General features: G+C 40.2%; 1 protein-coding gene across 1 annotated transcript; it reads right to left on the bottom strand.

Moving 5' to 3' along the window:
* Window positions 1-175: 175 nt before the first annotated feature.
* coro1b (coronin, actin binding protein, 1B) lies at window positions 176-15852 on the bottom strand. The gene is made up of 15 exons (XM_040009793.1): window positions 15683-15852; window positions 15404-15554; window positions 13380-13585; window positions 13064-13186; window positions 11244-11373; window positions 9152-9333; window positions 8922-9041; window positions 8682-8786; window positions 8432-8577; window positions 8237-8294; window positions 7815-8153; window positions 3562-7724; window positions 3073-3172; window positions 2592-2752; window positions 176-1092 (listed from the first exon to the last, which is right to left on the bottom strand). The coding sequence occupies exons 3-12, from the start codon at window positions 13581-13583 to the stop codon at window positions 7602-7604; spliced, it is 1530 nt and encodes a 509-aa protein (XP_039865727.1). The 5' UTR covers window positions 13584-13585; window positions 15404-15554; window positions 15683-15852; the 3' UTR covers window positions 176-1092; window positions 2592-2752; window positions 3073-3172; window positions 3562-7601.
* Window positions 15853-18955: the final 3103 nt, after the last annotated feature.

Raw genomic sequence — 18955 nt, forward strand, 5'->3', positions numbered from 1 at the left:
AATAAAGCATTATTTTGTTCTCACTATATTTAATTACTACTCTTTTTTTATTTCTACAAACGGCATAAAGAACAACAAAAAACAGAGCAGAGAACACTAAAAAAAGTTTCCAGTTTTCAATTTCTTATGTAGATTAAAATAAACATTTAAAGCAAAAAAGTATAGACAAGTATTGTTTTTTTTTACACTTTACAGTTACAATCTAGAGCACCCCTGTATGTTTATATAACTGCTTTATTCATCAAAAAAATTTGACCAGAGGAAAGCAAGGTCAGTGAGGTCATGAGAGTTTAAAGCTCTTTGGATTTAATGGGTGGGTGCATGTATCTTTTATTTTATTTTATTTTTTTAGACTAAAAGAAGGAATTTGCAGTGGGGAGACATTTAGGGGATGAAGCTGGTGTTTGTGAAATCCTGATTTGGCAGTTTCCTCAGTCTTATTCATTATTTCTGATTCTCACAACGCCGTCACGTCACCTTTACCCTCACCACCTTCTTCAGACCAGATCGCACTTCCAGAGAACTGCTTTAGATCTATCAGCAATCCCGGCCCTCCACTTGCCTCAGCTTTACTCTGCTCTTCTCCCACTTTCTCCTCCTTTTCTTCACTTTTATCCTCCGTCTCTCCCTCTGGCTCAGACTCATCGTTAAGTTTGGTTTGCTCTCCTGCCTCTGAACTCCCAACACTTGAGTTATCATTTGAAGTATTACTTTCTTTCTCCTTAGCATTACCAGACCGGTCCGTTTCGTTGTCCTCCTCCTCTTCATCTCCCTCTGTGTCACTCTCCTGACTACCACCACTATCCACCTGTTCTTCTTCATCTTGGACTTCCTGCATTTCCTCCCCTTCCTCTTCTTCCTCACTTCCAGGCCACAGCTGGACCCCAAGACGTGCCCCCACAGCTAACGCTGCACTTCTCGCCTGGTCCCTGAGACCTCCTTCCTTGTAGACGATGCGTCGGACTGTATATTCCCCTTCAGCCTCCCTGTTCAGCTTCTTGTACAGTACAAAGAGCACAACAAGGAGGAATAATAGGATGAACAAAAGGCCCAGCACCAATGGAGTGTTGTTTTGTTCAGAATCCCCCATCCCTGAAGGAAGGACAGAGAAGAGGTTCAGAATTAGTATGAACACACATGGGGAATCAGTTCATTTTCATAAATGTTTTGGTGATGTAGGATTTCAGAAAACACATGTTTACATTCTTGCCGAGTTAGATTAGAAAAATGACATTTTACATCATTCTCGTTTCATTTAATTGAAGCCTGAAATCTGATAGAGTAGCGAAATACGAAGGGTGCAAGGAAATCAGTCACAGGTGGACACAAGGGCCAAAGCTGATGTATAAATTCCTATATGATTTTTTTTTTCTTCATAAAACCCATTAGGCATTTGAAGATAACTCTCTTTCAAGCAAGCCTTGCCTCTTTGAATTATCTTAATGTGAAATCATATGCATTCAACCAATAACTTGCCAACAGGGTGTGAGGTGTGATATATATTTATCTGGATTTGTATGTGAGCATTAAAATGTGTCTGTGGGTGGAGCTTGCAGTGGAAAGACTGCTCGGTCTAGCAGGAGCAAACCATGGTCAAGTACTAACTAACCTTCTCCCTTTCATAGTCTAGCTTGTTTCGTTAAATGAGAGACCCATTGTAACGGATAGCTGCGCATTAATCACCTCACAGTAAACAGGTTCTGGGTCTGAATGTGTGCAGAACTGCTTGTCAGGTTAGCTGGTGGTTTAAAGTTGGATGAACATGTGTCATTGCAATTATTTCATTTTACAAAGGCGCTCCGAAGAAAACTCATAAATTTGACTCTCTTATAGTCAAAAAGAGTCAAACCTGTGAACTTTATCCACCAGTTGAAATTCTGCAGTGAAACGGCTGAAAATGATAATCAAATTGCATAAATTAGAAATTTTCAAAATTCTAGAGTGACAAACACGCAATTTTTGGCACTTATATCCACTTTTGAAAGTTTGTTTCAGTTGTCTGCTGCATTACAGTTTGCTTTGGTCCCAAGAACACCAGCTAAGAATCATTCTGACACAACAAACTAAATCTGACAGTTGCGTTGTGGTGCAAATTTAAAAAAGAAATAGCAAGCAAGCAAGATTTACAGCTGCTTTAGGCCTTTTTCCAAACACAAAAGCTGTGTGTTTTTCTCTAACACTGCTTAGCAAAGCTAACTGTCTGCATCATCTTCATATTTCTACATATGACAGTAATATGATTTTTTTTATTTTTATCAAACTCTTGGCAAGAAAGTCATTAACACTGTTTATCACACACAGATAAAACAAGCACTTCTAAAAATAGGTACATTTTTAGCTTTAAGAGCAGCTTTCACTGTTTATTTTAGCAAGGGTGTGCCTTATCACTTAAAACAATGCAGTGTGAGCACTTGAGGGAACACAAAAGCAGAAAGCTGTTTCTCTCTTTGCACTTTAAAACAATGGAAACCGAGAGTCTGCCACAGACTTTGTGTAGGGCTTCTGAACGCATTGTCAGTCCACTTTTAACTCGTTGCAATGACACAAATCTGACTTTGCTACAATTAAATGTAATTAAAAATGTGCATTACCTCCTTAGGAAGAAGTTACAGTTGAATTAAAGAAAAAAAATTCCTGGATGGTTTGGAGTCTCAGTTACAGGCTGAACTTTACAGTCACAAACTCCTGGTGCTTTCAAAGCAGCTGTGAACTTGTCATCAGGAGATCCATTGGTGAATTTTATACTCAGGATCTAAACATGAAATTAAAAAAAGAGGTAAATTGACAAAGTTAAGGCATGCACAACACTGCACAAAAATGGCAGTGGTCCTACTGAAATGCCCTATCATCTGAACAGCAAGTCCACAATATTGCACGATTTATGATGAAGCATCACTAAGTGTAGCTTTCTAAATCGAGAGGAAACATTGATGCATTTCTCAGCGTTAACCTGAAACTTTTTCTCCATATACAAATGTGTTCTTTGCACATTAAAATTTAGAACGTTTTTTTAAATCAATCTTTACCGAAACATAACACAGGCTCACAGGTTATAGTTATATACATACTCACACTGGAGATGTTACAGGAAGTCTGCCCTTGTTAAACTCTAAATTGTGTTCACTAGGATGACAGGAAGCTTTGCAGACCGCTCAGAGCGTTTGCTGGTTTCCTGTCAAAATGATAATTGAACAGCATCAGTCAGCCCGCCATGGGTGGAAAATTTTTCACTCGGCGTTCATCAGACCGAGAGCCGACATCAACTATTGCAAAATTAATCAACAATTAAAGCAGGTCCACTTACAAAGAGCAATTAAAGCCAAAATGGATCAGAGTAACTGATCTAAGTTGCAAATTATTGCCTGAGGTGCTGTAATTGTACCTCACATGTAGCTTAGCATAGATTAAATAAATGCTTCAAGTACTTCAAAATCCAAAGTATTAAAAATCACAACAGGGGAAAAGCAGACAAAGCAGTCTCAGTGTAAAAGATGTGCTCAGCAAAAATGAGCTTAAGAGAAAAAGAGGAAGGACATTTTTAAAAACCCCCGAAAAACTTACCAAAGTTGTGAGTGAGAGATACTGTTTGTGTTGCTGGAGAGTGAAGAATGGCAAAGAGGCTGACTTGTGTCATTTAGGGTGTGTTAGAACAAGTGCGACAGCGTTCGCGCTGAGAAGAAAAAGAAGAAGAAGAAAAAAAGTGAGAGAGAGAGACAGCAGGGGGGTGATGCATGACATGTGATGCAGAAAGTGCTCGCTGAAGCCCTCCGAGGGGGCGGAGAGAGCAGAGATTAAAGAGAGACTTTGACGGGGTGTGGTGATGAGCACAGATAAGAAAACGCACAATTATTTATGGAAAGAGGAAGGTGCAAATTTGAATTTGTTCCTTGCGAGGTTGACAAGTCACTTGGAAACTGCAGGTGTGAAGTCTGTGAAGTACACGTGCAGAACATGCATGTCTCATTACTTGTTGCACAGGCCTGTGAATGAACTCATATATATAGTTTTCATTTTTTTTTTTCAGTTGGAAGTTTGTTATTTTGGTTTGGTTTTGCTTTATTGGACATATAAACCAACAAAACAAGTCTGGTGGTGAACATGAACCCGAAGGCAGCCTAAGAGCTAAACCCTGATCTATATTTCTTTTTAATTAATCAACCCCCAAACGAAGGACTTAATTACATATTACAACAGTGATATCTGAACCTATCAAAAGAGTGCATCATGTTCAAAAAGCTGTGTTGAATATGAAACCACTTTGCCACATCCTGTTTTTGCTCCACCGGCCTGCCTTCCACAGCCCCTACACCCAACAAAGACAGCTAAACCAAATCTGTACAGTAATACTGCACTGTACTACACTCTAAAGCCAGCCTACATCTGTTTCCTATTTCACTTTTCTATTATCTTTCTATCTTATTTTGCACCTGTTATTTTTTGGCCGTTAACCCTGAAAATCCATATCTATACAACTCTAATCATAACTCTGTTGTTTTGGGTTTTTTGAGGGGGAGGTTAAGCACTCTTGTGTTGTTTACATAATTCAGTGATCTACTGTTCTAACCTTGGGTTATTAACACTTTGAGCTGTTGTGTTTCAGAATGGTACTAAAGCTCCACATTGTTACTTTCACGCTGACTTGAGAGGAGGAACTGGGTGGCCTCTTTTTAGGCTTTTGCATGGTTGATTGGGTTTGATTTTCATTCTAAAAAAATCACAGGTTGTTCTGTTATTCTTTTTATTGTTGTTATAAGCCTTTCTAACAAGCCTCCAGCTGCTTTCTAGTACAAATCAGATAAAATGGCCTTTGCTGGGTGTGAGGAATTTTAATTGACCTGACGAGGAGTCAAGTACAACACGTTAAAGTGTTTTGTTTGTGTTTTGTGCATCTGCTTAAATGCACAAAGCAGCAGGTGATGGCACGGTTACCAAACCCAAATACCATAGTCTCTTGGCCATTTATTAGGTACACATTGCTAATACTGGATTGGACCCCCTTTTTGCATTGCGAACTGCTTTAATTCTTCATGGCACATATTCATCAAGGTGCTGGAAACATTCCTCACACATTTTGGTCCTTGATGTTCATCTTGTGTCAGGGGTGGATCTAGAGAAACTTTCTTAGGGTGGCATGAAAATCAAATGGGGTGGCAAAAACACACACACACACACACACACAGGTGTTACATATGGTTAAAATGATTCAAATGGATTAAGTATACACACCATGGGGCGGCTCATTCACAAACACAAGTCTAACTTACGTTTCACACTGTTTCTTGTGTGTAAAATCTGAAATGACTATGGTGTTGATTTAAAATGTGCTTTGACACAATCATAGGCATCACTTTCTACTGACAACAAGAAAAAAAGCCGGTCTGTGCTATGGGCTGAACCATTTGTTAACGGTGGGTGGGAGGGGGGTAACACTATGCAATATATTCAGTTTTAGAATGTGTATTTCAGGGTTAACTGTAGATAGGCTCAAAGTGTTAATGCCGTCTTATTTTAATAAACAACACTGTCATATGCAAAACTAGGGTGGCACTTAGGGTGGCAAGGGATCATTTTAGGGTGGAACATGCCACCTTGAAACCTTTGAGAACACATCTCAAAGGTGTTCTGTTGAATCGAGATTTAAAGACTGTGGAAGCCATCTGAGTACATTGAACTCACTGTCATGTTCAAGAAACCAGTCTGAGGTCATTTGAGCTTTGTGAAATAGTGCGTTATCCCACTAGGGATAGTGTACTAGGCAGAAGATGGGTGCACTGTAACAATGCCTGGTTGGTGCTAAGGAACCCAAAGTGTGGTAAGAAAATATCCCACACAGAACTGTTGAAACAAGGGAGCTGTCACGCTGTTTATGCTAAAAGACTAGCATCTGAATGCTGCAGTAGAAATCGAGACCCATAATATCCGGCAACATTTTTCCAGTCTTCTGTCCAACTTTGGTCTGTGTAAGCTGTAAGCCTCAGTTTCCTGTTCTTAGCTGACAGGAAGTGTCACTCAGTGTGGTCTTCTGCTACTATAACCCCCATGTGTTGTGCATTCAGAGACGCTCTCCTGCACACTTTGGTTGCAATGAATAGTAATTTGAGCTACTGTCTGGCCATTCTCCTCTGACATTTTCACCGACAGAACTGCTGCTCACTCAGTATTTTCTCATTTTCAGACCACTCTCTGTTGGTAGAATGTGATCACACATACACACCGTGATCTGACTACTTCATATGAAAAAGGCCAATTCACATAAAGTAAGAATTAATGTTTATTGAACTTTCACAATGTAGTCTGATTAAAACTGCTACTTTTTTTTTTTTTTTTTTTTTTTTTACAGTCAATGTTACAACAGTGCATAAAGAAATAAATAAAGTAATAAAGGGGTAGTCTTTATGTGGAATGTACCAATGTTATTCTACATTTGTAAGAAGAACAGATTAATAACAGATTAATGCCTCTAAATGTAAATGTCAAATGTAATAGCAAAAAACACAAAACTACACGAATCTAAAAGTGCTTTTTCATCAACACAAATACAAGCGCAAAAACGTAGAAAAGCCTCCACACTTGAACCTTTTTCTTGCTGCTACCAAATCTGGTCTGCAATCCGGAATAGATTTGGAACAGTTTAGTCAGACTTAGCTGCACGGTCACTGTAGTGTAAGGTTGAATATTTAAAAGAAGAAAAAAAAAGGTTCCCGTCCCATGCCCAGTCTGCAGGTCTTTCATATCATTGGAAGCAACAACTACAAAATGTGACATTTGCTGCTCAGATCCTGATTGGTTCTCGAGTGGTCGCGTGACACTGCGGCATTTCCGCGTGCTTAAAAAAGAAAAGAAAAGTAATTCTGTGTTGTGTTTATGACAGGTTACAGTGTAACATAGTGTTATCTTTACGCTGTTCTCGTCTGACAACATGAGGTACAAAATCACAAGTGTCACCTTCTCACTGACTGCAAACACTACACACAGCTACGAATACACATAAATATTCAGCTACGCTCTCATCGGCCATCATTCACACAGCTCTCGCTGCCGAGGACAGTTAACTTTACACGTGGTGTTCTATTATGGAGTAGTAAAACGAAGCACGAGTCACGCAGTGAGATAACAACCGGGGGTTTGATATGACATCACAGTTTAGCAGCTTAATCTACCTGATTAAATAGCCCTAATGGTTACATTTGTTAGTGCGTCAGAGAGAGAAAAACGTACAGGAGGTACTTAATAGCTTTGCTATAGACTGTCAGCCTTCCTTAGCTCCAATATAATCCTTTTCAACACAACTTTGTGCGTCAAATTGAGGCAACTGTGCCGATGCAACTCCTTTAGGGTGCTTCGAAATTAAAGCAAAGATCAAAACTGCATTATATGCACCGTCACACAGCGGCAACGATATCCTTTACCCAGTTGTCACCCACATATTGTGGTCTTGGAAACAATAGCTGTAAGCTCCTATTTATTCACAATTAGTTGCTGCTCTACACTACATTCTTCAGCCCACACTGCTTAAGGTACTGTTGACTCTAGTAAGGCTATGGTCTATGGATTTAAGGGGGAAAAAAAAGCCATCTGAATGTAGTGAATCTTCCGCTTGCTCATACATCCCCATCTTCAATCCGTGCTAGCTGTCTCTCCAGCAACTCAATTCTCTGATTCTGAGCAAGCACGACGGCCCGCAGAGCTTTCATTTCTGCTAACAGCTCGCTCAACACGTCATCCTGAAAGAAGAGAGAGAGAGAGAGAGAAAAAACAAGTCAAAAATAGCTTCAAAAAATCTTAAATCAGCATCTCACTTGCTGCTGACCGACCTCTCTCTTTGGCCTATCGCCGTTTCCATCCGTCTCCCTCGTGGCCGCTGTCGGCTGTGGCGTCTCTTCTTCTGTCTCCTTGGCGGCAGAGGTAGGTGTGGACGTGGGAGCTGCTACGTTCCCTGCAGAAGGTGGGACGGCTCCGGTCCCAGAGTCCTGAGAGACGAGCTTGGGCTTGCTTCTGAGAGTGTCTCTGTGTTTGGATGGAGGAGCTGTGTAGCCACCACTCAGGGAGACCAGCAGCGGTGGCGCGTCCTGCCCCGCGATCCACTCGTCAGCCAGGAGGGCTGGCTCCAGGCCGGCTGTGTCTGGGTAAAGGTCTCCCTGGAACAGATCTGACTGGAGAGGAAATATGGAAACTTCATTAGCTATTAAAAAAAGCAGTTTATAAAGTCCACTTTTAAAGTATGTGTGTGCCTTACCTTTCGTGGTACAGTCATAGAAATGGGTTCCACCTTCCTCTCATGAAGCTTATAAAACCTGCCGAAAAAGCAAGGACAAAGTCCCGTCTGATGTTATTCTGCATTATTCTTTCCCACTTTTAGGAGACTGGTCAGTTCCTGAAGTAGCTGTGTATTGTAGTTTTTACTAGTTACGGGTACGCATACTGTTCTTACCTGGCAATTTCACACTTATTGACATCCACACCTCTTTTACTCTGAAAGCCTGCACCCCTCTGAGGCTCTTTGCTGCTGTATAAGCTGAGGAAGTGAACGTACGGTGATTCATCAGTCACTTCAAAGTATCGGATGGTGCAGTCCCCCTGAAAGCCATGAGATTAACAACAAAAAAACAAAACAATCACGATGATTGACGCTGCATAGAACAAGCTAAATTTCTATTTGCCACATGATGCCAAGGCTTCACCTTCCCACACAGGTAGACCATGTTTGTGTCGGGGTCATAAAAGGGCAGCAGAACTCCATTACTCGTATCCATTTCCTGTATTACCATTGGCTCTGAGAGGTCTTTCTGTAAGATAAAAGCATTTTCACATCACTAGAATTCCCACTTTAACAATCACACATGTTTTTTGTGTCTCAAACCTTTTCCATGTGTAAAATTCAGTTCACCTGCATTAGACCACATGTCTAACAAGAAACTTACAGTATCCCACAAAGCCAGCTGCCTCTCGCTCATACGGCTGAAGCCTGTCGTCAGGATTTTTCCATCAGAGAGGAACACGGCTCTCATGGGCCTGGTACCATCATGGACTTTCTCTCTGACCTAGGAAAGCAGTCACAAGCTGATCACTGACGCGTTATACCAGAAATGAGAGCCGAGCCGTGCTCCACGCTTTGCTCACATCTTCACGGACAGCATGAATGTGAAATCACCTTGAGGACGGCGCCTCTTCGCGGATCGATGACTCGCAGGGCTTTGTCCTTGCAGACGGTACATATCGCACTGCCGTCCTTGTTCCAGCTGACATTGTAGATCAAGTCTGGGTGGGCGTCATCAAGCTGGTACACTAGCTCCCCCGTGCCCACGTTCCACACGCAGATCACATTATCACAGCCTACAGAGAGGGAAAGACAACATCCAAGGAAGAGGGCGTGAAGCCTGAAATTGTACAGGGCAGGGATGTGAGGATAAACAGATGCAGATGTTGCCGATGTTCATATAAATTCATTTGCTTTTCTTGTTCGTCTTGAGAAAGTGACAGGTTATCGGTGCAGGTGTATTATGAATGTATTATGACTAGGGATGGGTACCGGTATCCGGTGCCATGATGGTGACAGATGTGAGAGATACTACCTACACATACTACCTCAGTATGTCATTAACTTTATCAAAGTAAATATTGGTAAAGTGAACTCGCGGTGAGACAAGCAAAGAAGCAAAGTATTAACTGATCTGACACATTAAAACTGAATAATAATGACAATACACACACAATAGCACAATGCAGTGAACAAATCCCTTTTGCATCTTTAAAGGAATTCCCCGATAGTTTAAAGTTGCTTAATCGAAACACCATCTGTGCCGTTTTCAGCGTATTGTATCACGGCTCGCTCTGCGATTCCAAACTGGGCTTTTCTGCCTTCTCCCTGATATGTTCTGCATCAAGTCTCAACTTCTAATTACACGTGTCGTACACGGAGTGTGTCCTATAAATGGTTGAATCCGTCTTGCTGGCGTAGTTACTTTTCTCAATCAGTGGCAATGTCACAAACAATCACATCATATCAGTACCTCAATATTCTTTTTTGATTAATTCCCCTTTACAGTACAATTAATGATAGCCTGGTAGCAAATATTGATGTTCATTTAAACAAGCAGTTGCACTTAAACATGTTTCCCCTATCAATGTCATTCAACTGATTGAGTCCTTGCAGTGGATCCCAAAAGGAATATGACAAAGTGAACAATTAACAGAGCCACTTCACTGACACGATCAAGAATCAAATAATTATGATAACTGTACACAGATAACATAATACACTGTATTTGATGCTATATCACGATACCAGCAGTTAATGTGAGTGATTTGAAAGTGTTATATAATTGAATACAATTCTAATCTCACTCCATTATGGAAATTTAGCACAGTATAACTGTGTTGTTGTGTTGCCTTTCTCCTCGCTAACTCAGTATAACTAACTTATACTGAGGAGCAACAACGCCTGCAGAGCTGCTTAAAAAAAGCTGGTGGTAAAATAATGCAGCGTGAACAATATGCACTCTTCTCAGTATGCATTAACATAAGTGGGCAGCTTACATTCTTACACTGCCATGAGGATCCCACAGGCCAAACATTACTTTATGTGCTTGTGCGTATAGTAGTGCCTCCTTTGCGTAGGCTACATTTCCAATGGAAACCAGCTCTGGCAGCTTTTCAGCAAAGTGTAATTATTTTTCAGGTTAATCACATGCTGTGAGTTGCCTAGGAGGGAAATCCTACTCCATACTTGTATTATGCAGCAGTATTTGAACTGGCTGTCACTGAACACCAACACAGTAAGACAGGAGCTGCTCCTCAACTCTCACTGTTTACAAATGGACGGGTGTATGTCACTTTTATCTGGATAATGAGGAATGTTTAGCACGGGGAAGCTACGCCTCCAGTTTCACTGTCACCATATTTGGAGTTTGTTAAAAGGTAAAATGATCCCTGGATGTTTATTACAAGGCAAAGGTTACCTTAATTCACCATATAAAACTCAAGTACAACACATTTCCAGTGTGCAAACACAAGCCCTTTGTTTTAGGATCACTTTTTTATGGAAATATATGGAAAGCAACATACAAACTACACCAGCCTGCTTCCACAGTGGCGCAGTTTAATGTTTAGACCATGTTCTCTACACAACACACTTAAAAAACACACCAGTCATAGCCAGTTATCACTGTTATTTTCCACAGATGTGAACCATGTTTGGTTATAGGAGAACAATGGGAGCACTACAATGCTACAGATGGTCCTACCTGCAGTTAGGAGGATATTGAAGGCAGTTGGGTGCCAAGCCAGGAGTCCCACTCGTTTACTGTGTCCCTCAAGGGTCACAGTGGCATCAGTCATTGGACTTGTGAGCCCACCATCTGGGATCTGCCACACCTTCAACATAAAGCAGACATATATATGCGTGTCGTATAATTTTTACAGTTTTCCTGACATATTATTAACCTTACTGCTATCAGAGCCTTCATTCCCCTCACCATCTCCCTCCTAAACAGTTGAACTGTCACACTGCTTCACACTGCTAGACAGCAACAGCAATTTATGCACACTCTGTGGTATCTATTTCTGTAATCCTGCATTTTCTGTATATAAGATTTAGATTGGTTATTTTATTGCCAGTTTATACATATATGTATGTGTATATATAGACAGACAGACAGACAGATAGATAGATAGATAGATAGATAGACAGACAGATAGATAGATAGATTAGTGCTGTCAGCGTTAATCTCGTTAAAATGACTGTAATGTCACAACCGCAATAACGTGGCAAATCTCTGTTAGCGAGTGCATTGGGCTGCATGGCGCTAACATGTTAACAATCTAACCGTGCTAACGTGTTGACGCCATGCAGCCCCACGCACACGGCAATCTGCGCTAACTCGCTAATGTCATTTTAACAAGAACAACGCTGACAGCACTTGGAGTACATCATCATTTCTTCATCCAAATTTACTTAATACCACATTTATTTTTACCTGTTAAATATAAAGCTACAGCCAAGACATGATTGGCTTTGTTTAATAGTAAGGCTGTTAGAAGGAAAAAAACAGCCAGCTAAGCTAGTCCTGCACAATACACCTTTTAAAAGATTAAAAAAGCTCTAACATTTTAGGAAGTGACCTTTGAAGTAGCTCCATAGCTTCATTTGCTACTTTTGGTCAGAGCTAGCCTAGCTACTACCCAATTATCAATATCAACTAAATATGCATTTAGGTTCTCTTTCAACATTTCAGATTTTTATTAGTTAATATATATTTGTATTTTTTTTAAAACAGTATCTATATCCCAGTATAGCTTTTCAGTAGTATCAAAAGTGATTTACTTTCTATTAAAAAATGGTAAGGTGTGCCTGAAGAAAAGACTATGGGTGCTCGTCAATCATTTATCTGGAATCAGTGACATTCTTTTAACCCCCCTCCTCGCCCAGCCGTGTCTAACAGCTGAGGAATGCCAACTTGTTTCACAGAGACCTCGCCGTAAGTTTACACAGCTGTGATCAGAGAAACAATATTACCTACACCTAAAAACTGCTGCAAACCAAGCACGCACCCCTGGCAGTCGTCTCCTTCAGCTGAACAATCACTGTTTAAAAAAAAAAAAAGCTCTGGAATTTCTTGGATGGCTTGACAAAGCACCTAAAGTGTTGATCCAGGCTCCAACCTAACCTCAGAAATGACACGACCTCTGTCCCCACACCACACGCTACAGGAAACCCTCATATGTTTTGTATTCACACCAGCACTGGCATTATGGACGGACCCAGGGCACCAAAGACCTCTCAACTGAATTCTACTGACATACTTTTACAATTATAAGTAAAATTAAGTCATACAATATGATAAAGAAAGTGTTAAATACACAATGTTAATTATTATAGTAGTTTGAAGCACACTCAAGGTCTGCACCCTGAAGTCTGATGTGTTTTCATTAGCAGCAGAAGAAGGACCAACACAGCTTTAGTGGGTTAAGGTTGTGGCGGGTTTGATGCCTACGGACGTCAGATTACAGATAACTTGACCACAAACCACCAGCACAGAACTTCTACAAGGTTTGAAAATTTTACCTTCACCGTGCAATCTTCTGAGGCACTTGCAATGACATTGTCATCATGAGGACTCCACTGGATGTCCAGCACTGGTGCTGCATGACCACAGACCGTGGGACAGGACTGGTCGATTCTTCCACTCTGTAGAGAAAAAGAACGTTCCAACCATTAACGCATTATCCAGTCCTGCTAATGGTCTCGTAAGTGTAGAAAGTACTTTAGTCAGGCATGCAGCAGGCTGTTAAAAAGTTGGTGACATAATGCTTTTAGTAGGAGAGTGGAAGAAACATCGATCTACTGTTTATCTAATCCTCTGTAATGTTGGAGATTGAACCTTGCTGATTGGAACCACGAGGAAGGCCCCTCCTCCACCCGCTTCAATGATAACAGCAATGAATTTGGGGTTGACTGCACAGAGTGGACTGTCCCACGTCACCCGGGACACTCTGACATCATCGATGCAGTGCTCGGCTTTCCACGCCTGGGCGAAAACATGGCGGAATTTGCTCTGCCTGACCACACCTCGCCGGAAAGACATACCTGAGGAGATTAAGATCACACAGAGGAAACAGTTACAATTCAGCAACCTTAAATGGACAGATGCTGCTGAATGACAGTAAATTATTAACTCATCAGCTGAAAAGTAAAAAGCTTCTGTCAGCAAACAGTAATCAAATAAGCAGGATAATTATTAACCAAACAGCCAATAAGCTTGAAAAAGAAATTCTGGTTTAATCATTTGGACTGTGAAAAAAATGATATTTTTCCCAGTAAAATATGGCTAAAATGAAATATTCTAACCTTTTAAAATGGACTATATCTTATTTAAAATGCATGTTAACTCAAACAAGCAACAATACATGTCTTCTTTATCTACTCAGATCTCCATTTTTCAGTATATTTTATGACGGAAAATAGACCTTGACTGTTATAGGATTTTTAAGAACGATACACATACCGATAATATTATTGGTCCTTGATAAGATCACGATAGTTTAAAAATATTATTTTGTATATAGTAGGTAAGTACTTTACCGTTTTTGTGTTTTCACTTCTAGTTAAGCTGTAGAGTGCCCACTGGTGGACAAAATAGGCAACATCAGCACTCATAGCACAGTTGAAGGGTGTTTCTCTCATCTCTTCTTTACTTTTTAAATTTTCATTTATGGCCTGATATAAATGTTGATACTGATATATCAGCAAATATCTGATATCAGCTCTCGGCAATATATAATTCAGGCTCCAGTGAAAATAATAAGAATTTGCCATATTTAGGACAATTAAATGGACAATTATAACACCCCACTGTATACCTCCAAAAATATAATGCTGTTATATGCATATTGCATATTTAATTGTCTGCATATATCATATATATTTTATTCTGTATATATGGTATTTATTTACTGTGATCTGCTTGGCTCTCTTTTTGCACAAATGTGGGACAAGTACTACAACTAATGAATGTGCAATGACAATAAAGTGTTAAAACTTAAAAATAAAGATCCTGTTCTTTTAAGATGAGTGTCACATAACAAAACAGATTCTTTTTGTTTTTATGAGTTACCAAGAAACACTTAGTTACACTTTCCCACTTGGGATGGGGAAAATATTTGGAATTGCATAGAAATAAAAACAGGCTGAGTATGCATGCTTTATTAAAACTGTAGTCTTAGTCTTTTGAATCCCCAAACTCTGCACTAATGCTGCTAATGTTGCTGTACAGCTGGTTTAGTAAATCCTCACCATCTTCATATGGTCAGTGAAAAAAAACAAACAAACAAAAAGAAGGGGCAGCCAGGACAGCGGACAAATTCTTTCATACTGGGAGCCTGCCCTGAAAAGTACAGTCAGGCTTCAGTGGACAAAAGGGCATGATCCGCCTGAAACCAAAACATGCCGTGCAGGGAGGAGAAGGGGGTTGGGCAATCATAGCTGCTGTGAGAGGAGGCAGTAACTCTATATGCCATATACCAATGGTCAAAGCAAACGGCATATCAGCAGGTATGAAGCCTACAGAGGGCTCCAGCGTGAGGATAAAACCGCCCCAAATCCAGTTTGCTTGATTCCACTACGTCCAGTCTGCGTTTAAACCTGTGTTATTAAACGCCGCGATCTTACTGCACGATAACGTTCATTTCTATATATACCCATTTAGTAAATACGCTGCATCCTTGCACCATTTCTCTATGTGTTCCCATTGTCTGCTCACAATAGGAGGTGAGGAGACAGCAATTGTTTTTTTCTTATTTTTTTGCAAAGAAACAAATGCAGACATGAGCAACAAAGGACCCGTTTTAGATAGTCCCACAATGACACATCTCGCGTTATTATTTTCCAGTCCAAAAGCGCACATACCTTCGGTTTTTGAGAGACCTCTCTTAATTGGAAGAAGGATCACCAAAGACTCGGGCGTGACAAGAAGAGGCCAATAAAATAATCCGCCGCCAACAGCAGTAACTTAATCCTCTCCTGTGTCCAGACAAGCGTTCACGTAGATTGCGCAGACCTATAACAAAAACGTGTTCATTAGAGGGGGGAAATCCGATTTATTTATTTATTTATTAATCCAATTCTCAGCTGTCTTCTCGTTAGTTTGCTAGGAATTGCGCCTGTCTGCTGTGGCAGAGGTCTAACCTGACAGAGCATGTCCCGCGCTCATAAAGCCACGCTAAAAAGAGCCCGGCTGCCGGTGATGGTGGAGGGAGAGATGCGGACACCGCTTGTCCCCGTCTCCCTTTACAAACGACTGTTTTGGAGCGACGACTCGAGCAGAATCCCAGACACTTCCGCTCAAGGCAGGATGTGTCAAAGAGACGCAGGAGTAAAGAGAGATATCCTCCGTCTACGTCTACATTCCCGTCGGCCAGACCGGATATGTACTGTTTATATTCCCCTTAAGTGCATACATAGACCTAAAAACGGAAAACAGACCGCTATTACGCTGTTAGCTCAAACTATCAGCAAACCTCAATTGAAGCCATTAGCATTTAAGCACTTAACTTTTAATTAGGGCTTTAAATGTGGAGTTATATATCAATTTTGGGGTTTCAAAACCTAATCGACTGTTTCTCGGAGGATTTATGCGTGTTCCCAAACTGATAGCTGAACTCAAATTTAGATGAAGATGATTTGAAATGATAATGATGACAATTAACAATTTTAAAACATTTTGCTGACATCCGGTCTTTTAAAAAATCGTTATACGCAGAGGGTTTTTTTTTTTTTAATAGTCTTTGTGCTCACTACTCAGAGCTGTGTCTCGTGTTGTGGTAGCACCTTATAATACAGTGCAATTGTAATACAATATGGCGTAATTTCCAAATCTTTGTCATTATTCTAAATTTAAAGTGTAAGGGCGTATGCACAGTAAAATGAGAGAGTAAGAACTTGAAGTTTTAAAGGAAATGTGAATTTATTTATTCATTCATTTATTGTAACCTTCTTAATATTAGGAGTAAGGTTTATCAAGCAATGTTTCTTTGTCTTACATTGTGATTACACAATATCACGAAGGGGTTAGCTGTATTATAGAGTATCCTAACCCCCCCCCTTACATTGCAATTGCCCATTATACACATATATACTATACATACTGGAATACACTTATTGTATTCCGCTTATTCTTGGCTTATTAATGTTATTTTATTTGTATTTTTTAGCTGAACATTATTCAGAAAGATATATTTAAAAGATTATTGGAGTATAATTAAAGTATAATGTCTTAAGTCAATTAAAACAAATGTAAGGAGCACTAAGGTGTTGAATAAAATGTCAAAGAAATAAATTCATGATTTATTTGTTCCATCAATTAAATATACATTTTCCCATTCATTCCCAGACAGGACTTATAACACATTCTACTAACATCCCAGCTGCACATGAGACCTATCACACCAAAGGTGCGAGCAAATAGCGCTACACTGCAAACCCAGTCTAGAGATACTGCAATCAATTTACTTATGGGCATGCACTGCAAACAATTTGGACCTCTGCACAGCTGGGAAGCAGCGCTATGACCTGCAACCTGGGTTTATAAAGGAAGTGGCACAAACAAATAAACGAAAAAAACAAAAAAGAGAGAGGTTAGTTCGTCCTTACAAGACTCACTCTCAATCATTCATAACAGCCCTTATGGCTGGACGGACTAACCAATACAAAATTACAAATCAACCAAAAGAACAACAAAAGGACAGCAGAAGCAGCACAACAACAGCTGCAAAACACAAACAAGATTATCGATTAAAATGTTACACAATAAAAACATCAATTTTATGAAACCATTCAAAATCACAGATCTAAAAAAACCACCCAATATACCAACAACATTGATGGATTTCCCCGCACGCAGTTGATCTAGAGCTTGATTGATTCCACCATTAAAACTTGTGGCCACACCAACAAATCCAACAACACACATTAAAAATAGGCACCTACAATAATAAATAATCCAAACAAAACAGCAAAAGTCTCTTACCGAACAACATAGCCACTCACACCAGAGTGAGTTAATCGTCTCTGGAACTTCCCACAGAAGAGTGCTGACTTCACCTCACACACAAGTTCCTCTGCCAATCACATGGCAAAATGCAGCAAACTGCCAGATGACACTTGTTACAACCCTTCCCTTCAATGGGGATCGGCGACCCGAAAATGAGTTGAAAAGGGAACACACTTGAAATTTTATTTATTTATAGTCTATTGTGGCCATTTAAATGGGTTTGAATGCTGTCCAGCAGTCTTCCTTATCGAGCCAAGTTGGCTACACCCACCTCCCCATGTTCCTGGTCCCCAGAAGAATCCAAATGGGGCACACTCTCATCTGTGAGACTTGACATCCCTTCCTTTAACACCACAGAATCACCATCTCCCTCTTCTGTAAACATCTGTTCCACTTTATCATTTATCAGAGGAATTCAAATCTCTCTGAACCCTTCGCATTTCTAACCGTCGCTGCACAACATCATATCCAGCAAAAGCAGCAAACTGCCAGGTCAGACTTGTTACACAAACAAACGAACACAAAACTTTCGGCTGTTCTCTTAATTACAAAGGTTTGCCACAACGAATTCCACATATTTATCAGAGTTTTACGCCAGATGCCGTTCCTGTAGACACTCCAAAGGAATTCATGTCCAACCCCGGGGCCCATTAGTTAAAAAAAAAAACACGGAATAATTTATATGTTTTAATAAGTATTTTAAAAATGCATTTGAAAATATGGCTTTCATTTGTAAACATTGCACTCTAAAATTGTTGAAATAATAAATTTTTATATTTTTAAAAGCCCCCAAACAATCTTAAATAATCAGGCCTCATATAATCTCAAAGACCTCATAGTACCATATCACCCCAGCAGAGCACTTCGCTCTCAGAGTGCTGGTTTACTCGTAATTCCTACACTATTTAAAAGTAGAATTGTAGGTAAAGTGTTCGCTTTCAGGCCCCTCTTCTGTGGAACCAGCTCCTAGTCTGGAGACAGACACCCTCTCTGCTTTCAAGATTAGTCTTGAAATTTCCTTGGTGATAAAGCATATAGTTAGGGCTGGATCAGGTGACCCTGAATCCTCCCTTAGTTACACTGCAATAGGTGTAGCCTTCTGGGACTTCCCATGATGCATTGTTTCTTCTTCACTAACCTTTTTTCACTCATTATGTGTTTATAAACCAATTTCTCAATTTAATCATTAGTTATTATTAATCTCTGGCTTCACAGCGTGTCCTTGTCCATTCTCCCTCCTTTCACCCCCAACCAGTCAGGCAGAGAGCTGCACCTATCTCAGCCTGGTTCTTCCAGAGGTGTCTTCCTGTTAAAAGGGAGTTTTTCCTTCCCCCTGTCAGGAGGTGCTTGCTGATAACGGCTCATCTGATTGTTGGGGTTTTCTCTGTATTATCGTAGGGTCTCTACCT

Source organism: Simochromis diagramma, unplaced genomic scaffold (assembly GCF_900408965.1).
Source record: "Simochromis diagramma unplaced genomic scaffold, fSimDia1.1 OVJJ01000274.1, whole genome shotgun sequence".
Taxonomy (NCBI): Eukaryota; Metazoa; Chordata; class Actinopteri; order Cichliformes; family Cichlidae; genus Simochromis; species Simochromis diagramma.